General features: G+C 40.3%; 1 protein-coding gene across 3 annotated transcripts in view; it reads left to right on the top strand.

The window, feature by feature from the left end:
• Positions 1–1466: 1466 nt before the first annotated feature.
• Kbtbd12 (kelch repeat and BTB domain containing 12) overlaps positions 1467–24397 on the top strand; it is a 66204-nt gene continuing 43273 nt past the window's right edge. The window contains exons 1-4 of one of the 3 annotated variants that reach the window (XM_040738552.1): positions 1467–1526; positions 9431–10608; positions 15376–15646; positions 17779–17929. In XM_040738552.1, coding sequence (XP_040594486.1) covers positions 9539–10608; positions 15376–15646; positions 17779–17929 — 1492 coding nt within the window. In that variant the 5' untranslated portion in view covers positions 1467–1526; positions 9431–9538. Of the gene's footprint in view, positions 1527–1546; positions 1687–9430; positions 10609–15375; positions 15647–17778; positions 17930–24397 lie in introns of those variants that run through there. The other 2 variants (XM_040738553.1, XM_040738551.1) reach the window with 2 other exon arrangements.

Below are 24397 nucleotides of genomic sequence, written 5' to 3'. Positions count from 1 at the left end.
AGGCATACCCTCCAATGATCTAAGGACTTACCAGGTCCCACATCCTAAAAGTCATAGCACTTTCCAATAGCATCACCCTGGGGCCTTCAACATGCAAACTTCTGGGGAATATTTAACTTCCAAACTGTAGTATTGTTAACATACTTAGGGATGTCAGGTTGAAATGGCAAATTTTATGTTATACATATTTTACCACAAAGATTTTTTTTAAGCAAAAGAAGATTGTGCAATGGAGTCATGCAACCTGAGAAGGACTCATCTCTATGACCCTGGCTTGGGGTGGGATAATACAGTGTCTTATGTGCCCCAAGTTAGCCTTGAACTCACCATGAAGCCAAAACCCATTGAACTCCTGATCTTCCTGCCATCACTTCTTGGGTGCTGGAATTATTCCCTATCACCCCCATCCTGACTTTTATGAGGAAGGAATCACACACAAAAGAATCAGAACAGATTCTAGAATCTGTAAACCAGCCGGTAGACAGAGTCTCTCCTAGAAACACGTGCCCACTGACACCTTCATTTTAACCCACTGGGAAGACATTGTGCAATTCTGATCTCTAGAGCAGTGAGATGTAATCTGTAAGCTAACACACCATACTAAAGCCATTTTGTTTTGTTTAAACCAGCAGGCATAGTACCGCTTCTTTATTCACACAGTAGAGGCTCTGTGACACTTCTGGGGGTAAGTTTCCCATCCCTGCAGCACCCTCAGCTGAGAACAGACTTAGTCTTTCCTCAGGAGTAGGGGACTCCTTATGCTTCTTAAGGATCCTCTCCTCTCCCCCCGAAAAAACAAAACAAAACAAAAAAACAGGGGCTGACTGCTGAGGTCCAGCATCCAGATGTAATGAATAAAAGTACAGAAAATCAACCCAAAACAATGAGTTGCTTCTAAATGTTGATTGGGGGGGGTTATGTCTAAATTTATGTCTGTGTTTGTTCAGGCCGTTCTCAATTGAAATCACACAAAGGGCTTGAGTTTTGCAACGTTTAAAGACTAAATGAAACATTTGCCACCTTTAAAAGATCCGACTTCCAAAGTCTCTTTTAGAAGGTGTCCTTTAGGCTCCTGATAGACCACCATTGTTGGCGCGGGAAGTCTCTGGGCGGGCGTAGAGTGCCTGCCTGAGGTAAGGCTGTGGTGTGGAATCGGCGCGGGAAGACCCCGCGCAGGCGCAGAGCACTTGCCGGGTGGGGGACTGCAGTGGACACATGAGGGGTAGGAGCGGGTAGACCCCCGCGCAGGCGCACACTGCGGCGCGTGGCGGGCCGCTTCCCGCGCAGAGACCGAGCGAGCGAGCACCTGTTAGCTCAGGGTGGCCGCCAGCGCCGTCCTTGTCCCCGCTGAGGCGCCGCCTGTCCCCCGCCCCCCCCCCCCGGCTCTGTCTATTTATATTTCTTGTCCGCACTGGCCCATTTCGGGCAATGTGGTCAGTCAAACCCGCCCGGCCGTGCCCTCGACCCCGCGGCGTGCCCAGTCACGGCGCCATCGCAGCGGAGCGAGCGGGGCCGGGCGGCAGCAAGTAAGTAGGGGCCTGGAGAGGGGACGCGCCCGCGGGTCGGCCGGCGAGGGTCAGCGGCCGCTGGGTCTCCCTGTGGCATAATTCATTTGCGTGCCCTCCATGATGGTGCCCTTCCCTAAATGACCCGTTCCATCCCAGCTAGACTCTAAACGCCATCGAGGTAAGGGCTCTTCTGCCTTCCTAGAGCCCCTTAATAATGCAGGGTTCGGTTCGTTTAAATTCAATCAGCGCTGAATCTATCCCTGGGCAACTCTCTTAACTTTAAAGCCAGGAATATAATTACCTTGCATTTTCCCCACATGATTCTTAAGAGGAACTAATGAGCTATAATACATATTAAAGCATTTGGAAAAGTATAAAGAACTGTGAATGCAAAACATTGTGAGCGCACCAAAAACAAAGAGAAAAGAAAGCTTTTTTGACTTTATAATCTCTGTGACTGGTTATTACTTGCCTTGAGTATGATTGGGGGTAAATTATTAGTATTAAATACTAACGTATATTAGTGAATTGAGAAAGGCGAAAGTACATTTAGGGTGGTATGCGTCTTCAGAGCCATCTCCTACCACGTTGGTAAATGTATGTTTGGGGAAAGCTGGTGATGGCAGAAACAAAACGTTACAAACGAGGGGTCACAAACTTAAATGGCTGTAAAATCATCTACAAGGAGAGAGATGAGAAAAACAACATAAGCTAAATGACAGTTGACACTTAGGCCTTGGTAAATAAAGGTGGGCAGATGTGCCCTCTGAGGAGCTGTAGTTGGCTCTTCAGTCACATCGGAATGAAGGACCCATTGTTGCCCATCTTACTTTTTTTCCCTTTTCTATAGATATGGGAATGTTTCAAGTTTGTGTATTGAAGCTGATGCCAGCTTCTGCTGGTTATTCCCCAAGAATGAGGCCTCTATCTTAGAGCAAGTAATGGCTGTGGATTAATTTTGAAGGTGGGGGTGAGAAGTAGATTCATAATGCAGCAAATTTTATAGGCAAGGGAAGAAAGTCTTGTGGGTGAATTTTATAATTGGACAAGAGGATAATAACTTAAAGTTTAAAAGCATAAAGTTTAAGCCAAGTAAAAATCTCTAAAACTAACATGTACCTGCAAGGTATAAAGGGGAGGGCCAAACGTGGTGGCACACGCCTTTAATCCCAGCACACAGGAGACACAGGCTACCAAGATCTCTGTAAATTAGAGGCCCACCGGTGCTACCTAGCTAGACCCTGTCTCAAAAAATATCTTTAGGACCGAGGGAGGCGGGATACGTTATTGGGAAAGATCTAGTACTAAACAAAGCATTATTTTGACCAACCAAACTATGCTAAGCAACTCATATACCAAGTATCACCACAGACAAATACAAAAAAGAGACGTGGATGAAACACAAAGCCCTTTACTTCAAGAGAGTGGTATCTGAGCTGACTTTTGATGAGCTGGACAGGGAGAGAAGGATGTTCCCAACACAGAGAATTACACTTTTGCATTAGAATTGCTAGCACTTTGACACTACAAAAAACCACCAGGAGTAAAGTTAGGAAATGAGACAGGCAGTAGTGGAAGGAGCCAGGCTACAAGGAGCCTGCAATGCTTGCAATAGACCCTTGGTTTTTTTTTTTTTTAATGCGAGGCAACAATTTTCTCCATGGTAGTCACCGACTATAAAAAGGCCTTCTAATAAAGGAGTTTGCCTTAAACATTGGAACTGGGACATTATTTTCTGATATCATAATGCTGGCATTTCTTGGTTTGTTAACCTAAGTCTGTTGGGGGCAATTTTGGAAAAACTACAACTAGATTCTGGAGCCCTATTTTAGTTACATTCTGCACTTCAGGATGCACACACAAATACACACACACACACACACATATATAGGAAAGCTTTGATGTTGATCATTTCTATCCTGGTTGTAATCTATTTACTGTTCCAAACATTTTTATGGGGGAAATAAACACACAACAATTCTGAATCTAGTAACTTTTCCCATCACACAGGTCAATGCTAAAGAAATGAACAAAGAAGTAGGGGGGGTGGACAGCCCCAAGATTTCAAAGCTGTTGTTGTTCAGACCAGATAGGAGGTCTCTGTACTTTCCCGTCACTCATAAGTTGGGCTGCCTACACTTTGATATGTAAATTTACAGTGTATGAAATTCATAATGTATCTATTATTTCTCTGCATATGACATATCAGATAATGTACAGATATCATTTACAACACGGCTAAGGTTTTCAGAAGCCATACGTGATTAATATTAATACAGTCTTCTAAACACATTTCATGCAGGTTTCAAGATATACAAAGGGGCATAAAGAACAATGAAGTGTGGATTGAGTTCTCACCATTCAGCTAGGGAAATTAAACATTTATATAGTTGAAACTCCTTGTCATTCTTTTCTGTTTGTCCTCCTTTCTTCTTCCCGCATCTCTTGAAGGTAACCTCTCTCCTTATAATTACTTCTTTATGTTCCAGTACAGTTGTACAGGTCCTTAAAAATACATAATTTTTTAACCTTTTTATTTTGGTGTTTCCAAATTTACAGAAAAATCTAAAAATAATATGAAAACACTTATAATATACTTTACCAAATTTGCCAACTGTTTATATGTATGTTGTCAGAATATATGATCTACACTATTCTATTGCATTGTATATTTTAAACACATTAATAGTAAGCAGCATTTATTCTAGTCCTTTTGTAACCATATTTTTGATACATGAGGGTCACCTTTATTGGCTTTTCTGCTGTAACGATATTCTTTTGAGTGAATATACTATAGTCTTCTGCTAATGGATATTAAGTTGGTTTTTGCTATTTCAAACAGTGTTGCTATGAATTTTAATTACTTTAACTTCTGCTAAAGATGGAGAATTTTCTTAGAAAGGAAAGCTTGGTCAAATGCCAATCATTATTCAGAAAAAAAGTAGCAACTGTAAAGATAATGGAAAGATGATTGTGAAAGTAAAACATTTTTCAACTTTCTAATTATTTATTCTTTGTGTCTTTCACATCATGTCTACTGATCCCACCTGTCTCCCTCCCCACCAGAATAAAACAAAATAAAATTCAGGAGGAAAGGGGGGAAGATGGAATTGTCAAGGAAGCTGCAGTGCTGCAACACAGCAAGTCACACAGTAAACCCCTTTATCCATACATTTTTACATGCAAGCGTTCATCACAAAGAATCATTGGTCTGGTTGGAGGCCCCTGGTCTCTGAAAGCAAAACACTGATGATGTAAAGATATTGACATTCCCACCCCCCATTAAACTTAGAGCAGTGCACTTCCCTAAACTAAATATAATAGACTTGAGTGTAACTGCATTTTGGATTTGCAGAATAATTAGGCTTTATTCTTGTGATTTATATTTATCTTTGCTACTCATCTTTCTCCATTATTATGGGTACTATTATTATGAATGCATCAGTTCAGTCTGTTATAAATTGGAGCAGAGAATAACTCCCCATTGATATCATTGAGAACATTTATACAATTTTGTTTTGCTGATGAAAGGAGAATGCACTCTCTACCCTCATTATGAGAAAAAGTTGCTGCCAGCTCACTCCATTTATGAGCTGTATCTGATTCCACAAGTGATCTGTGTATACACTCAAATTATTTTGAGAAATGTTTGTACAGGTATGTTCTGCCTTCACTTTACCATGTAGATACAAAGATAATTACATGCATAACCTTATTTGTTTCTTCCAACTGTCCTTGCGTAATTCTCAAAAGAAATCTCAGGTGAAGAAACTAGAACTTAAAGAGGCTATGAAACATGTTCATGTTATTGGATTACAGCAGAACAGGAGTCAGATCAAGGCCTCAGGAACCAAGCCCAAGTTCTGTCCCTAACTGTGGAGCTGTACTGTTTTTGCTGAGTCACTGTGATGTCAAAATCTACGTATTGTCCATTTAGGGGCCAACGACCAAAAAACTTTATTTATATGCTTTATCCCCATTGTTCTGATGAAGATACCAATATTTTGGAAAAGTTAAATCATTTTAAGGTGACAGCAAGTACGCAGCTAGCTTAACCTCAACTTGCCAAGCCAATACCTTCTATGCTCTTTAGATGCTGAGTATATTTTTTATGTGTGATAGCTAATTTAGCATCCAGACTTTTTTTTTCAAGATTTCAGCCAGTAAATTAATTTGATTTGTACAGCCAAAGCAATTAGAATACCTTTCAGGAATCTATAAACAACAATTAGAAGGAATAGGTAGTTAGAAAATATATAGGCCTATTTAAAACATTCACAGTAAATTATTCTTCAAAGTGTTTGAAACTGTTTTCTGTTTTAAAGGAAATTGAAGGGGTTTTGTTATTTGTGTAAGCCAATGTTTGAGAAAAAGGAACCACATCCAAATACACCATTTGTTCAAGAGATTAACTATAGGTATAGATAATATAGATATAGATATGAACAAACAGTTGATATTTTCAAAGCAGACAACCAGTTCTCAAAACTCTTCAGCTGAATTTAGGAAAAGAAATGGAGATTAGTCACCCAGACAGGAGAGTGTCCTACTCACAGTCTTGAGAGTAGATTTATTTATAGCTTTGGAGCAGTCGGCAACCTGCCACTTGTTTTTGCAAAGTCTATGAGCTAAGAACAGGTTTCATAATTTTAAATAGCTTTTAAAAGTCAAAAGAAGAATAATATTTCATGATACATGAAAATAGGGCATATTAAATCTGTGAAATTCAAATTTCAGCATCCAAAATTCATTTTACTGGAACACAGACATGTTCATTTGTTTGTGTTGTCCCCCTGTGACTGCTTTAGTGCCAGAAGAGCAAAGTTGAGTGGTTGTGACAGAGCCCAGATGGCCTGCCTGGCACATTTACCATCTAGCCCTAGGTTTCCAGCCCTTGCACTAGGAGGAGTAAGGATGCAGACTTTGGGTTAAGATGGAATTGGGTTCAACATTCGGTCTTTTCCCATGTATAAGGGCTTGACCATTTCACAAGAAGCCAATAGAAAAGAGTAACTTACATGATTAGTGCTTTTTTCCCCCTTGAGACAAGACATCACCATGTAGTCCAGGCTGCTCTGACACTTGCTATGCAGATCAGGCTGGCCTTGAACCCATAGAACTCCTCCTGCCCCTGCCTCTGCCCCTGCCCCTGCCCCTGCAGTGCTTGGAATAAAGATGTGTGCTATCATGCCCAGCTTGTGATTGGTGCTTTTATGAAGGAGGAATAAGGATACTAGATTCTGATGGGTCTATTTGACAGTATAGTATCTGAAAATAGAAGACTACAACCCAGTGGTGTACATAATTATAGCTACCTTAGTCTACTTTTCTCAACATTTCTTCATAATAGCATTCCCAATTCAAATCAGATTGAACTGCCTCAAACCCATATACTGTTGATATAAAACATATTTTCAAACCCATCTCTCTGAATACTCTGCCTCCTTCCCTGAGTTTTCTTTGTTCTGATGCTGTCTCACAGGGACATGGCTGTAGCAATGTCTAACATAGGGACCTCCTAGCCATGGAGACAAGACCCAGATTGAACCAGTAACATTAGTAAGGATGTAGAGGCCAGTCTTTTTCCAGGAAGGTGGGTTAGATACTAAGAGAAGCCCAGCATCTTCAACCACAAAATCTGTAAGATATCACGGGGAGATCTGGCTCAGCAGCTAAGAGGTCTGACTGCTCTTTCAAAGGACCCAGGTTTGATTCCCAGTATTGTGGCTTACAATTGTCTATAACTCCAGTTCCAGGGGATTACACAACTGTTACCTGGTCTCTGTAGGTACCACACACATGGTGCACAATTTTACATGCAAACAAAACACATATACACATAAAATCAAAATAATGAAAAATATTTTAAATACCACCTGTATATGTTTATGAACAGATTACTTAACTTGACCTTCTTTTTTATCACAATAGCCAAAAAGTAGCACCAAAAAGTTTATCAGGTAGAGTTTTGCTCCTATCTTACATATGTGAAATTATGATTATAATCATAAACTTTGGGTCTCTAGCATCAGAGTTCTAATACTATCAAGATCAGAAGTCTACGAACTGACCAAACTGCTTACAGTGTATTAGGTTAAGGGCATCTCATCTAGAAGGTGCACTTGACCTTCTGACATCATGAACAGTGACATGCTTTGAGGGATTCTTATACATCAATACAAATAAAATATTAGGGTTTTTTGTTGTTTGTTTTTTACTTGCTTCCTTGGCCAGGCTGTGGTTGCACATGCCTTTGATCCCAACACTCCCTAGGCAGAGGCAAGTAGATTCCTAAACTCAAGCTAGCCCACAGAGGAAGTTCCAGGACAGCAAGAGCTACACAGAGAAACACTGTTTCAAGAAACAAAAACAAAAGTTTCTTCCTTAAAAGAAGGCTTATGTTCTGGGCAAAGGGTATGTGGCTCTGTGGTAAAGAGCTTGCCTAGCACATGTGATAGATACTCCAGGTTCAATTCTCAGAGCTGAACAACAACAACAAAATAACTTGGGTTATTTTTAGCCCCAACTAATAGCTTTTGTGTATAAAGTGATGTGTCTGAACACCTATATAATGTGAATTGAGCTTGTCATAGTATGTATAAGAGAATTCAGACATACAACAATGTCCTAATTGTCCATAACTGGATATGTTTATAGATAAATAAAATAAATGAATAAATCAGAGGTTTTCTTTTAACCAGAAAGCAATCTCCAAAACAGCTTTAAGCTTTGTGGAAGTAAAACAGAAAAGGCAATGCCAGAATGTCCAGCAGGTAGACTTTAAGGCTATTTCAGTTCTTAGCTCGGATGGTTGTTATGTCACAGGCTCTCACAGTGCGTCTTGGGTCTTTATTTATAACTCCTTGCTATGTGTATATCACTTGTTTCTTGAGTTGAAATTTAATTCAACACTCAAAAGGGAAAAAAGGTGCTCTTTCATGAAATGTCTAATTCTTTATGGGGCTATAGAAATTTGGGGACTCACTACCATCTCTAGTTGAAAAATGTATTCCTGTTCTTGTAACCCCACATTTCTTTCTTAAGTTTTAATTCTGCCACCATCACTATTTGTTCTCACTGCCTGTATTGTAGCCAAGTGAGAACTAGAAAAGGATATAGAGACTAGGACCCGCTCCTCACAAGAGCTCCTGGCTCTGGGAATGCCTTTCTTTAAATCAAAGCAGCTAATTAACTTCCTTGAAACCTCATGTTTGCATCGCCTGGGGAAGGCGAAGGTGACACTACCAGCTTAGAGACTTTTAATTAGACTAGGGTTTTTAAAGGCAAGAAGCAATTCAGACTGTGCCACTGAGAAGCAGGGAACAAAGAAAAGCTGGGCCAGGAAGGAAGACACATTTAGGTTTACGTTTTAAATATCAGAATTCTCAGATCATCAGCCATTGAAATGAAATTGTCATTACCTGCCAGTCTGAATAGTTTTTCCCATACAAAAGTTTTATCAGAATGTGAATTTTGTTTCAGTTCTCCCACTTTCAGGGTCTATGTAGTCCTAGTCCTAGTCTTATGAATTAGTCATGATACATGTATGTGGTGTGTGTTGTAGAGAAGTTGAGTGTAACCCAGGTGTAACACTGCATGTCTTCAGAAATGATATTAACTGACCCATTTGATAATTAGAAATGGAATTGCAAAATGTGCTTATCTTTTTACTTCTTTCTTCCTTCACTCTGAGGTTTTCTAGTCCTAGAAAAAAAAATCCCACTGATGATTAGAAACTATTGCAGTAGCAGTTAATAATTGATGATTTACACATCAAAGTCTTTTTAGATACAAAGTAGTTGTCTTAAATTGCTCTGTTCTGAATGTATAATATTTATTTATAAATACTTCTTAGCATTAATGCTATGCATTAATTATGAAAAAATTTCTTAGACAAAATCTGCTTTTTTTCTTACCCTCAGGACTGTTTTATGTGCTGTTGATTTGTGAGTAATCAGAAATGCAAATAACCCCTCAGGAATCAAGCTAAACTCAAAGAAACCTTACTTACAAAATTCAAGGAGTATATCATGGAGTGCCAGACTGAGAGAAAGGGAAAACACCAGCATAGCTTGAATTTACTAGATAAAATTAAAAATATGAAAGAATTAGAAGAAATGATTGATGTAGTGCTCATAGCAGAAGAGGAGAAATTTCTTTGCCACAGATTGGTCCTTGCTGCATTTAGTCCTTATTTCAAGGCTATGTTCACCTGTGGACTACTGGAGTGCACTCAGAGGGAGGTCATACTCTACGACATCACAGCAGAAAGTGTATCAGTGATCCTAAACTATATGTACAGTGCAGTTCTGGAGATCAATAATGCCAATGTACAGACCGTAGCAATGGCTGCCTATTTTATGCAGATGGAAGAAGTCTTTGGGGTGTGCCAAAAATATATGATGGATCACATGGATGCTTCCAACTGCATTGGAATCTATTATTTTGCAAAACAAATTGGAGCAGAAGATTTAGCTGATCAGTCGAAGAAGTATTTATATCAGCACTTTGCTGAGGTAAGCCTACATGGAGAAATACTAGACATTGAAGCGCACCAGCTTCTGGCACTTATTAAGTCTGATGACTTGAATATAACCAGAGAAGAGAGCATTCTAGACTTGGTTCTGAGATGGGTAAATCATAACCAAGCATTGCGCACAGAGCATCTCGTTGAGCTTTTGAAGCAAGTCAGACTGGAACTTATAAATGCTGCCTTTCTAAGACAGGCTCTAAGAAGGAACACGATGCTCCTTTGTGATGGTAGCTGCATCGACATAATCCAGAACGCATTCAAAGCCATCAAGATGCCCCAGCAGCATTCCCCTAATCTTCGCTATGGCATGGAGACCACCAGCCTGCTGCTTTGCATTGGGAACAATTCTTCTGGAATCAGATCGCGGCACAGGAACTATGGGGACGCCAGTTTTTGTTATGACCCCATGTCACGGAAGACCTATTTTATTTCATCACCCAAGTATGGGGAGGGTTTGGGAACAGTGTGCACTGGGGTAGTCATGGAAAACAATACTGTAATTGTGGCTGGAGAAGCAACTGCCTCTAGGCTTTCTAGGCAAAAGAGCAAGAATATTGAAATTTATAGGTTTGTATCTCAGCAGGTTTTGTGCTTTTTGTCTCCTTTTGCAGCCATGACTGACCTGGAACTCTGTGTAGACAAGACTGACCTTGAATTTGCAGAAATCCACCTGCTTCTGCCTCCCCATCAGTCTTCGTATATTTTTAAATCTTGTTTGTTTGTTTTTTCTTTCTTTCTTTTTAGAGCCTGACCTAGAACTAACTTTTGCAGATCAGGGTGGTCTGGAACTCACAGAGATCCACCTGCTTCTATTTCCCAAGTGCTGGAACTTACCACCACCTGGCTTAAATCTTGTTTTGACATTAGCAGTTGAAGAAGCACTGCTGGGGGGAATCACATTTTAAATTACATATAGTAAAAATTCTAGTATAAGACTCTCATAAAGAATAATATACATTATATCATATATCCATAAAATCGCTATAGCATGTATAATATTTGTAATGAAGTCATTCATATTTTAAAATTATTTTTCTTTTGCTTTTCATTATTATTGTTTTTGTTTGGCTGCTTTTAGGCAGTGCTAAGGATCAAACTTATTGCCTTGGCTGAGCTGGGCAAGTGCTCTGTCAGTGAGCTCCATCCACAGTCTGCCTTTTCATTAATTGTCAAGATTAATTGAATTTTTAATGTCTTAAATATAATCTATGTCATGATACAATTGTATTTTCACTCTTGGCTTTAATTATCTATATGATCAGGCATATTATATATCATATAACTTATAATAACAAGAAAAGTTTATTTAAATAAACTTTTCAATTGATTTTTAGTTATTGTTTATTATCTATAGTATTAAGCATTTTTTTCAGTTTTTTAAAACAGGATTTCTCTGTGGCTTTGGAGGCTGTCCTGGAACTAGCTCTTGTAGAGTAGGCTGGTCTCGAACTCACAGAGATCTGCCTGCCTCCGCCTCCAGAGTGCTGGGATTAAAGGTGTGCGCCACCAACACCCAGCTAATATTAAGTAATTTTTTAAAGTGGAGTTTTATGTATCCTAGGTTGACCTAAGGGTGACCTTGAACTTATGATCATCCTGCCTACACAGTGCTGGGATGTCCAGTTTATGTATTGGGGGTTGAACCTAGGGCTTCCTCATTCTAGGAAAACACTGTACCAACTGAACAAGGGATCTTGCTGTGTAACCCAGACTAACCTCCAGCTCCTACTTCTTTCATTCTCAGGAGTGCTAAGATTATAAGCATATGACACCACACCTGGCTAGAATCATCTTCTTGACCATAAATTTTTCATTCTGTACCCTCAATTTGTGAATCTTTCCTAAACCTTCAGCATTACTGAACTTTTGAAGAACCTTCCATTATAGGAAGAGGAGCAAGAATACCTGCTTAGATACTTAGCTACGGTTACATAGGTACCTGTTTAGACATAGACACATAAGTTTGTATCTTATTTATGAAAACATTTACCTTAAGATCTATTTATAAGCGTTTCTGAGCGCTTGCTGTTTAACAACATGAGTATGAAATGTGCACATAAAGTACTAAAAGGTGTGACTTCCCTTCAGGATCCTTCCCTTCTCAGATCCCTCTCATCAGGGTTTATTCATATTTTTAAGTCATAATGTAATTCTTTGTGACTGCAAAGATGGAGCAAAGAAGGAACTTAGAATTCGAATAAGTGATGGTAATTTCTAATTTCTAAACTAATAAGTGATGGTAATTTCTCCATCACTTATTAGCACAACACATCTGTTCTGGGGCTTCTCTGTCTCTTTTACACAGTCATGGTTCAAGGAATGTGTCTAATTTCCCCTAGTGGGGAAGGATTACAAAGTCCTGGATAAATTATCTGAACCCACCCCGTGGGGCCAAGCATGGCACAGGCTACAGGGGTATCCTTCTTTAGAATTATCAGTAGTCTGCAAAGTAAATAAGAAGGCCTTGCAGGAGGAGCAGGCTCTAATTTTCCTGACAGGATTCTTGCGGTTCTGTTTCCTGGTATGCCACACCCTTCGTGCAGGTACCCTTTCTATCTTGGGACCTTAGTTAAAGAGCCTTGGGCTCTTCAGATACCTCTTTTCTTCCTCATCAAGAAAGTCTACTGGTCTCTCATCAGAAATTATTGTTAATGAGCATCAACCCTGGTGTGTGTGTGTGTGTGTGTTTCTGTTCTAAGCCTTAAACAGCTTTCATCTTCACTCTAAAAGCCCTCTTCTCGTTTTTTTTTTTGTTTTTGTTTTTTGTTTTGCAAAAATGTCTAACTGCATACTCTATCATTTCCTCTTTTAACTATCTTAGACTTAGCCAGGTTCCTGGCACCAAACATCTCCTTCACATTGGTTAGAACTGGGGTAAAAGTTACTAGTTTCTTCCACCTTTACCTTTGATGTAAAATGGTCAGAAAGACAAGTGGTCAGATTATCAGAAGCATTGCTTTGTGCTTAAATGAGACATACTTCCTCATAATTAGTCACTATGTGGACTCTGAAAGTAATGAGAATCCTGTCTCCCTAAGATCCTTGTCTCACAAGACTCTTAATATCCTAGCATCATTACAGGTCACTTTGAAGCCAATTTATGATACAGAAAATCAAGTATCCTATAGTGTACCCCTGCAATATTATTTTCTAATAACACTGTCATAATTGTAATATCATTGCTTCTTGTCACTTTAATCTTTGTCCAGATGTTCCTCAGATTGCCCGTGCTGTACAGTTCATAGACGTCCATGCAGGTGTATTTCTTCTTGAGTTAAAGTAGGAAATAGACTAACATCCTGGTAGCCCAGTTCTTTCTGTCTTCCTTCTTTGTCTTCCGACTTTCATATGAAATAAGTGAGCATGTATTTATTTATTTTTATGTTTTGGGTTTTTGAGACAGAATTTCTCTGTGTAGCCCTGGCTGTCCTGGAACTCACTCTGTAGATCAGGCTGGCCTGGAACTCAGAGATCCTCCTGCCTCTGCATCCAGAGTGCTGGGATCAAAGGTGTGCGCCATGACTGGCCAGTAAATGAGCATGTGTCATCTTTAAACTATCAACCTGTTGGCACTGAACACTCTTGTCACTATTACATATCTACTTCCCAGTCACAAGTTTTACAGCTTTATCTGAACATTTTATCTCCCCATTTTAAGTTCTAAATGTTAAAACAAAAATCAGACTAACAAGTTATTTAGAAAACCATCCTCAATCTTCATGGTATCAGTTTCATCCTATTATGCTTTCTTAAACTATGCCTCAGAAAACCCAAACCCATTCTTGGTTCCACTTACATATTCACTCAGTTAGCTTTTCTTCAGCATATTGATAAGATCTTCCTTATCTTTGAAAATCCATAAGTTAAAAATTAATGAACATATCCCTTGTGATTCCAGGAATACTGACTTCCTTTTTAGAATTGTATAGAAGACAGCTGCTGGAAGGTTTGAGAAATCTCTGTGTTCAACTGTGACAAGCCACACATGCCTCTATGAAAGGAATATGCCTTTCAACTTTCCTGTCAAGCTTGAAGCAGAATGTTCTCTGGGGAATGTGAGAGCTGGCCCAGAACAAGTGGGAGAAACTCTGATTAGATGACTAACTGTAGAATGTTCCTTAAAAACTCTACTCTGTACAGAGCATACATAAATGCTCCAGGCTTGATCTTGTTTCCAAGCAGAACACCTGTCTTCTCATTTTCCACGTTCTTGGGTTTTGTGCTTTTGTTCCATGTACACTTTTCTAGATTTTTCTGAGACACTTAATTTCAGATATTTTATCCTACTAGTCCCATATGTATTTTTTGTCTTTCTTGTGAAAAATATCTCAAGTTGAAATTGAAAAAAAAATTACATTTACAAGCCAAACATGGTGGCACAAGTCTATAACCAACTATTTGAGATGCAGCGGCAGAAGGATGGCAAGTTCTAGGCCAGCTTGGGCTATATACCGAGACTTTATCTTTTAAAAAAAACCTACAATTATCATGAAGCAAGACAAAAGACAGCCATGAAATAGTACACTCAGGGTTTATAAAGTGCCTACCAATCAATTAATGTTTGCGGTTTCAGAAGACACTGACAGACTTCTGTCTGAGGACTCACATTACTCAAGACTCTTCTTAAACAGATAGTATATGTGAAGGAAACTACCCAAATAACCATATCTAGTAGATGAAAATAGATGCCCAGCAGACATCTGCAGATGGGTTTTAACACAATGCTCTTGATCTAGTTTTAAACCATAACTATAACTTAAATAGTGGCTAGGCAAGGTGATGTGCACCTTTAACTCCAACACTTGAAAGGCTGGGACCAACTTTTTAGATTATCTGCCTAAAGCCATGAGTCCTTTAATGTTGCACTAAAATGCTATTTATCTAAATAGGATATTTTATGTCTTTGTCTCTATTTATGTTAAAGTTAAAAACTGACTTTCTGAAAGATTTTCCTATTCCTGATCTTCTTTCCCAGAATTAGGAAATGTTAAAAACTAGTCCAGGGTAAGGTATACTCTTTTCTACATGTCTATTTTTCCTAAAATTCTTCAGGGAGATGAATATGTTTCAGTATATTATGTTTCATTCATTGATCCTTGGGGAAAAAGAAAGCAAATATATACTATTGTCTTGGGTTGATGATCTGTTTCTCCTCCAAAAAAGAAAAAAAAAACTTAAATGTGTTTCTTGGATGAGTTGTTGCCATGGTAGTTCTAATCCTGGTTCTCTCTCTCTCTCTCTCTCTCTCTCTCTCTCTCTCTCTCTCTCTCTCTCTCTCGTGTGTGTGTGTGTGTGTGTGTGTGTGTGTGTGTGTGTGTGTGTGTTATCTTGCAGGTATCATGATAGAGGAAACCAGTTTTGGGAAAAGTTATGCACAGCTGAATTTCGAGAGCTCTATGCTCTAGGCAGCGTTCAAAACGACCTCTATGTTATAGGAGGACAGATGAAAATTAAAAACCAGTACCTCATTACAAACTGTGTTGATAAGTACTCCTTAGATCAAGACAAATGGAAACGAGTGTCTCCCCTTCCACTGCAGTTGGCTTGTCATGCTGTGGTGACAGTGAACAATAAACTGTATGTCATCGGTGGATGGACCCCTCAGGTTAAGAAATTCCTTGCATACCTACCTGGCATGGCTGGCTTTGCTGAAAAAATGTAGCAGCTCTTGAGTACTAAAAGATGATGGCTTACATTTTGGCAAAATGCTTTTTACACCATATAATATAAACTTAAGTTTTGAAAGTGTCAAAGCAGTTTTAGAAAATTGATTTTTAAATGTGTTATTTATAGACAGGGGTGCATTTAGTGTTCATGCTATGCTATGGACTTCATAATTGTTACCCAACTGGCTGATTGGAAAAGAGCCCTGTGTCAAGGGGTAGCTGTAGTGAGCATCTAAGTAAGTGCAACAGTTGAATCCTCATTCCAGTCCTGCTGTCTGATGGCGGTGTGACCAGTGGCCAGGCATTCCTAAGTCTTTCTTGCTGCAGGGTCTGGGGAAATGACTCAGTTGGGAAGATGGTTATTGTGAAAGCATGAGAACCTGATCCTTAGCACCCATGTAAATGCCTGTAATCCCAGCACTGAGGAGATAGAGACAGGAGGACCCCTGGGGCATGCTAGCTACCCAGTCTAGGCAAATTGGCAAACTCCAGATTTGGCAAGCTACCTTGTCTCAAAAATGTAAGATAAACCCTCCTGAAGACCACCTGGCCTCTTACCATAAATGGAAAACCAGAATTTTGATTCTGTAGTGGCACCATCATTCCCAAGAAAGTATGTTATGACTGTAAACACCAAGTGTCCTTGCTGGGCATCAGCAATATCAACAGATTGCTGTTGATATTGAAGCCCAGAGAAGTGATGGCAAGCCAATGCAGAGGTCAGCAGTGTGACCACAGTGGGCCTGTGTACTTTTGCGGGTCCTCCTGGGTCTTTTCAACTGTCCTCTGTTCTTACTTTCCTGTTTTTCCAATACATATTATCTTCACTCCTTGGCTATCCCTGTGATATAAATTTATTTTTCCTGTATTTTCTCTTACTACATTTGCCCCATGATAAAACTCATGTTTTTGCATTCTCTTTATGAGTTTGGAAAACTTTATTCTTATACTTTATAATGTCTCTATTCATGCTGTAGATCAAGAATAGTGCATATTTTATCACAGTGAATAGCTAGAACCTGACATTATCTGTAGTTACATTTTTCAAAACTATCCACCTTCACAGTGAATTTGCATGAACAAGACCTCAAAACAATAGGATGCTTTGCTTTGCTAACATGGAGAGTAAATACCTAAAATAGAAGGAAAGTAAGCAGTAAGGAAATTATTTGCTAATTTGGAGTTTCTGAATGAGTATTGTATAATGAGGCAATCTCACTGAGCTTCTGATGGAGCACATGAAACTGGGCCTTGAATGCCCATGGTATCATTATTCCTGTCTTTTTTTAAAGGCCTAGACTAAAGTGAAGTGCATGGAACATTCCTAAGGGCACAATTATTTCTTTGTTGAAAACTTGTACCCAAAAATGATATCAATTCTTAGCTCAAATTTGTTATAAAGTTCCAGATATCATAAATTAAAATAACATTACTTTACCCTAAGTTTATGGATAGAAGCTGCTTGTGTCTCTGTAAGAATAAAATTATTCAATTTTTATTATCTAATCATTAAAATATATACAAATATATAAGCGAATAGTAAACATAACTCCAAGTAATTTATGCTAATCTTATATCTTGAAAATTGAAATCAGGTTATTTACATATAGCTCATAATTGTGATCTAAAATTCTCTTCTTGTGAAAATGTTTTGAAATTTTTTATAAGTTAGAAAAATATAAAGAAAATGCCTTATGAATTATTAAATCTAGTTCTCTATGAATATTGTTAAAATTCACAACTATGAAGTTTGTAAGGTTATGGTTTTCTTTGCTCATTGTTCAAGAGCACATGCTTTGCTTTTTTTTTAAGACTTTGTAGTTGCTTTATTTTTTGCTGTCTAAATGTGAAAATGACTGATTGCTGTAAACCAGCAAGTCACCTATAAATCCCTCTGATGTTGACACAGTACTGACAACCCTAAGTCTCAGGACTTAGCAAATCTGTGAGTGTGAGTGAGACAGTTAACCCCCATTCATCTCCTCTGCTGTCTGCTTGATTAATTGTGTCCACATGCTCACAAAGGCCTCTAAGTGGTCTGTTGTTACATTTGCTGCCATATTTCATATAGATGGATCTTCCTGATGAAGAGCCCGATCGATTGAGCAACAAACTGTTGCAGTATGACCCCAGCCAAGATCGATGGAGGGAGCGGGCACCCATGCAGTACTCTAAGTACCGATTCAGTGCAGCTGTCGTCAACAGTGAGATCTATGTTCTGGGTAAGTAGTGGACTGCTCAGAGCATAGCCACTTTCACTACTTCAACAGTTTACTCCTGTAAAAACAAACGTTTCCCTTCCTCTTGTGTCCCAGTTCAAATATATATGATCACTGGCCAAAAGATATTTCTTGTTTCCTGGAGTACAAACCAATTAAGATTAAGTCAAAGCGCATTGGCTTTGAGGGCAAAACTATTTTTATGGCGTCTTAAAAGGCCTTGGAATGCAAAAGCAGCAGTGATCTGTCCTATGGGACACAGGTTGATGAAGTAGAAGTCTTTGTCTAAGCCAGGTGGTGGTGGCGCACGCCTTTAATCCCAGCACACGGGAGGCAGAGGCAGGAGGATCTCTGTGAGTTCAAGACCAGCATGGTCTACAAGAGCTAGTTCCAGGACAGCCTCTAAAGCCACAAAAACCCTGTCTCAAAACCTGCCCCCCTCCCAAAAAAAAGAAGGCATATTTGTCCACTTTTGGTCGGTGAGATACGGAGTTTTGCAGCCAACTGTGGTTGCGTTGTTAAAGAAAAGGCCACAGCAGGGTAGACTATGCCACAGATTTTGCCAGTTCTCTTCATTTTGCCTAACCCTCCAAATTTCTAAAGACACACTACCAAGTAACTTTTTCATGGATGCATTTCTCCCTCCTCTCTTGAATATGTGTAGTCAGTACTAACTAGCAGGGGCTGGTGAAACTACAGCTCACTAGAAATTCCAACAGGTAAGAATTGCAGCCATCTCCTGTAGGTCCCTGCTTCATCAGGTCTTAGTCTTCAGAGTGTGTTCTTTTTCTGACATCACCCTCTGTCACCCCCAGCTCTCCGGAGTATGGGAAGGCTGGGCCATGAGGCTAGCAGAACTGCTGAGTCTCAGACCTCCCACCTGCATGAGTGGCTGACTGGAAAACAGGGAGGTGAAAAGAGACAAAGAAATGACTAAGAAAAGATGAGCTCTGAGGTGAAAGTAAACCAGGTCTCTAATGGAGACGATTAAAAAAAAAACCATGAAATGAAGGCTGTTATCTTAGGCTGTTTTCACAGCATGAAGCAAGGCAATTCATATACTCAAATATTAAAATTGTTTTATTTAAGAACAATTGTGCAACATAATTTATGATTGCTTCAGTTAAGAGACTCACAATTATAATTAAGTTTTTCCTCTAGATAAATATCCCTTTCTTTGTTATAACCAGAATGAGAGCTCCCCCTAACAAGGAGCCTCAACTGGGATAGATGTGTAATAAAAATGATAATGTCTCTTGGATCACTGTGAGGGAAAGGGCACCTTAGAGGCAAGCTTAGAAGCCCACTCTTCACAGAATGGACAGATGTTCACTGGGAGAACAAAAGGTAAATTTAAAGACACCTACAGCATTTATGTTGGTGAAAAAAAGGAGTATCTGTACTGTGCTTCAGGAGTGGGAGCAGGAGAGATCAGGGAGGATGAGAGGCAGCAGCAGCAGCTTAGGGTGAGAATGAGGGTGCTGGATGAGAGATGGGAACAAGAGAGCTGAGACAGCGGGTCCCTCACAGTGACAAATGCCTGGCAGGAACACCTGAAAGGAGGAAACAGTTATTGTGACTCGTGATTTCAGTGCACTGTAGAAGGTACATACAGCAGTCTATGGCAGCCGGAGCAAGAGGCAGTGGGCTGTTCACTTGGCATGAGCCAGGAAGCAAAAACCCAACAAGAGCCAGATGTGGATATGACCTTCCACCCCAAGTAATCTACTTCAAGCAGGCACATCCTGCCTCCTAAAGGCCCCACAGCCTCTGAAATAGCACCATAAGCTAGGAGTCAGGCATTCGAGCTGCGAGCCTGGGGAGGACATTTCAAATTGAAACCGTATCAACTAGGAGGTACAATTTGAAGGCTATGGGTGAAGAATTAAGAAAACATAGTAAAGCCAGGTGGCGGTGCTACGCTCCTTTAATCTGAGCACTCAGGAAGCAGAGGCAGGTAGATATTGGTGAGTTGAAGGCCATCCTGGTCTACAGAGTGAGCTCCAGGACAGCCTGGGCTGCAAATAGAAACCCTGTCTCAGAAAGAAAAGAAAAAAAGGAAAAGAAAGAAAACATAATAAGGAATGGGAAACCACACAGAGGCAAGTTGATTAAAGGATGCTTGAAGAGACCAAATGCCAGGAAAGGCTGGTGTAGGAGTGAGCCCCACAAAGTTATCCGCCCATGAGGGCGGGGACAAGTAAATTAGCACAGGTAGAGATAAAAGGAAGCAAAAGGAAAAAAGGACCCTCTCTTTTTTGGAAGCCGGCCATGCTTCTGATTCCCAGCTTGTGTGATTCTCTCTCTCTCTCTGGTGAATAAATATATTGTATTCCCTATTGCATTGACTATCATTATTAGGCTGGAAGTGGGGAGAGCAACTGATAGCCTAGACTCAAGCTTCTAGATTCCCAGAACCAGGAGCCAGGTTCATGATTATCCCAGTAAACTTTGCCATATGTAAAACTCACCCCAAAGTCACCTTGCTCAACATTTGTGCTTAATCCTAAACTTACATATAAGCTTTGATGTAATGTGAAACTCAGTTGTTGGATTTCTGTAGTCTTAGTTCAGAGTTAGTTGTTCAATGTGGAATTTGGAATCAAGGCAAATACATACAATCCTAAAATTGTTGGTTTGAATAACTCACAGATGCCTTGCGATTTTTTTTTCTTTTTTGGCTGTCTGTTTTAGGATAGCTACATGTACCCCATTGTGCTGGAGATCCCTGCCAATCACTATGAAAATAGGCCCTCTCCTTGCTCCCTAGAGGACTTAATACATGCCACCTCCTGGATAGACTACAGAGTGTCTCCCAAAGAGCACCCAGTGGCACCTCCTTAACAGAGAGGCAGCAGTACGTTAATGTGAGGAAGGTCCAGCATCAGAGTTGAGGGGAACCAAATCTTCACGTCATCACTGACTCTGGTCTAGTTAAATATTTTATCATTGTAAGATTAGTTATAACAGTTAAGTAAGATGTATGTCAGGTATCTGCATCATAAGCATAACAGCCTTCCATTGAGCCCCTTAATGTTACAGATGGTCCTCATGAGGATCTGCACTGTCCCCCAGAATCTCAGAAGTTGAAGCCCTAGCCACCAGCCTGTAGCACTACTATGAAATGACAGAAATGCTAGAAGGCAGGGCCTGGTCGAAGGAAGTTATGTCATTGGGCTATGGTGTCAAAGGGCTTGACTGGAAAGTGTATTCCAGGCAAGTTCTAACTAAATGATTACATAGCTATATTGAGGTTAGACTTTTAAACAACACCCTGTCTTCCCACTGAACAACGCTGCAGAACATGGCCAGCATGCATGCAAAAGACATTTGTGACACGTGCATCAGGAAGGAGCACTGGAGCTGCCGCGGCACTCAGTGTTTCCCTCCTGTGTCCCCTGACCTGTGTCAGCCGGAACCCACAAGTACTTACTGTGCAGACGCAGCTCTGAGAGCATCCATGTAGTTCTGGCCCAAGTCACTGGAAAGGAAATGTAATTCTCAGAATAAGTCTCACCTTACTTTCTCCCTGTCTTTTTCTGTCTCCCTCCACCCCTCTCTCCTATCTTGCCATTTAAGCCAATCACAGCTAAGTGTGGCTGATTGGGATGACTAGAGGCCCAGGTTTCTAGCCAGAAGCACAGGGAGAAACTGCAGATGTCAGCCTCATGGAGTCTTATGTCATGGACTCCGAGGCTCACCATAGGTGATGCCTGCTTTGACGTTCTCCTACTACAGACATTGAGAATTAAAATCAGGCCTCAGCTGATTACAAGTGCTGAACTTCACAGAAAGCATGAAGAGCACAGCATCACACTTGGTCTCTAAGCTGACACTAGGATGACAGTGCGCAGAAGGCAGATGGAGCCTTGCATCCTGCACCTGACCAGTTTAAAGTTGAAGGGGTCACAAGGAGGGAGGGGGAAGGAAAGGGAACACAAGAGAGGGAGAGAAGGGAGAGGAGATCATTGCTATCTCTAATATTTAAATAAGTGTTATGATCAGAATACCCAGGGCACAATCCATTCTTATTCAGGAGACAAAAAAAAAAAAGTCCTAGAAAATCTTGAATCACTTAGAAAAAGTACCAGTAATGACAAAAATGGGCATAAATACATGAGTCATCATCTTCTTTTTTTCCAGTTTTTTTTTTTTTTTTTTGGTTTTACGAGACAGGGTTTCTCTGTATTGTTTTGGAGGCTGTTGGACCAGCCCGGCCTCGAACTCACAGAGATCCGCCTGCCTCTGCCTCTGAAGTGCTGGGATTAAAGGCGTGCGCCACCATACCAGGCATGAGTCATTTTCCAGAGGCCTTGAAGCAGTTATTCTAAAATACTAAAATGTATTATGTATTTATGTATAATGAACATTCTTGAAATAAATACTAAAAATAGAAAAACCTCAGCAAAGAAATAGAAAATGCAAAGAAAAGCAAAGTGGAAATTTCTAAACAGAAAATAGTGTTCCACAAATCAAGAAGTTCAGGGGATGGATACAAAAGCTGAGAGCAGATGACGGGAAAGAGTCAGCGAATGCACAGACTCATTGTAGTGTTAAAATCTGAAGAGCTGGCCAGGTGGTGGTGGCACATGCCTTTAATCCCAGCACTCCAGAGGCAGAGGCAGGCGGATCTCTGTGAGTTAGAGGCCAGGCTGGACTGACAACCTCCAAAACAATACAGAGAAACCCTGTCTCGTAAAACCAACAAAAAGAAATCTGAAGAGCTGTGGAACAAACTATAAAGGGCCCCCTAGTTATGTCTCTGGGATCCCAAATACCAAAGGTGTGGGCCCTCAAAATTATTTAAACTTTGTTTAAAGTTGTAAACTCACAGTCAAGAAGCTGAACCAGCTCCAAATGGAATAAATCCATAAAACCCACACCCATATGATATTGCCAAATAGCAGCAGAAAACAGAGGGAGAAAAAAACAAACAAGCAAAATCCCTGAATTGTCTACAGGGGAACACAGACTGGATGACTACAGGTGTCAGCCCAGAAACCAGGAGAGCTAGGAGATGGGCAAACACAGCTGACGTGCTAACAGAGAACTGTCAACCTAGAATTCTGCGTTCCCCCGAAAGCCTCCTTCATGAGTGGGTGTAAATTAATGTACTCAAAGATAAAGGAAAGCTAAGACACTGAATAAGAATGTGTCTGCTAAGGGAAGTGGTTCAGACACAAGGAGAAGGTGCCAAGTGGAAACCCAGAGCACCAGAACAGAACGAGCTCAGCAGAGATGTCTGGACAAGTGCAATGTTCTGCTCTGAAGTTCTTAAAAATGTGTTTGCAGATTGGAAGTAAAAATTATTATATTTCACACTTTTTGGTGTATGTAGATATGAAAATGTGACAGATTTATAAACCATAAAAGAGAATGCATGCGGGACCTGTAAAGCTCTGGTTCTTAGTAGACTATGAAATATTAAGTACATATTTTTCTGAGTGCTGTGTCTCACACCTGTAATCTTCAAACTTGGAAAGCTGGAGCAGGAAGATTGCTACAAGTTCAGTTGAAACCAGCATGGGCTACAGTATAAGACTGTCTCAAAATAATAAGACAAAAAAGTACATGTTTTGTAATCCTCAAAGAAAAACTATTAAAAGGGATACTGCGAAATTTTCAGTAAATGCATTAGTGACTATAAGACGCTGAAGTTCTCTGGTGTGAGGCAGTTCCGTGCCCTTTGGCCAGGATCTCTCCATTCCCCTCACCTCCCCAGTTCTGGTAGCCACTTATCCAGCCTTTTCTGACTCCGCGGGTGGAAAGTCCTGTGGAATTTGTCTGTTTCTTATTTCAATTAGTGCAGTGTCTTCTGGACTTGCCCATGTTGACTCAGATGCCAGGATCTCCTTTTATTTGTTTTTCTCTGTGTATGTGTGCATATGATGTGTTTTCATATATGATGTGTGTGGGGTGGAGGAAAGAGAGAAAGAGAACATGCCTTGTGTGTGGCTGTCAGAGGACAACCCTAGGTGGTGGTCATTGCTGTCCACCTTGATTTGAGGCAGTGCCTCTGTGTTCTTGGGCTGTCTTCTCTGGGCTAGCTAGCCTGCAGGCTTCTGGGGGTTCTCCTGTCCCTGCTCCCCTCCCCTAGCTTGTAGCTGTGCTGCAATTCCAGGCACTCCACTCCACTCATTTTGTATGTGTATTCTGGGGATTTGAATGCAGGTCTTTGTGCTTGCACAGCAAGAATTCTGCCTGTTGAGCTATCTCCCTAACAGAGGTTTCTTCCTAACCCTAAATAATAGTTGGTTTCTAGCTGGTCATTCATTTACAGACACTTAGGCTGCCTCTATCTATATCTTAGTTATTGTGAGAAGTGCTTCAATACAAGAACACACATAGCTATTTGAAGTACTTTCTTCCCACCCCCATAGGAGGATTTCCCAGAAGAGGGATTAAATGTACCAGTATTTTCACTTTTTAGGAATCTCAATACTGCCTTCCGTAGACTGTACCATTTGTCAT

Source organism: Mesocricetus auratus, unplaced genomic scaffold, assembly GCF_017639785.1.
Source record: "Mesocricetus auratus isolate SY011 unplaced genomic scaffold, BCM_Maur_2.0 Super-Scaffold_100676, whole genome shotgun sequence".
In the NCBI taxonomy this organism is placed as follows: domain Eukaryota; kingdom Metazoa; phylum Chordata; class Mammalia; order Rodentia; family Cricetidae; genus Mesocricetus; species Mesocricetus auratus.
The sequence above is the reverse complement of the archived record's forward strand: the minus strand, read 5'-3'. Positions and strand labels throughout refer to the sequence as shown.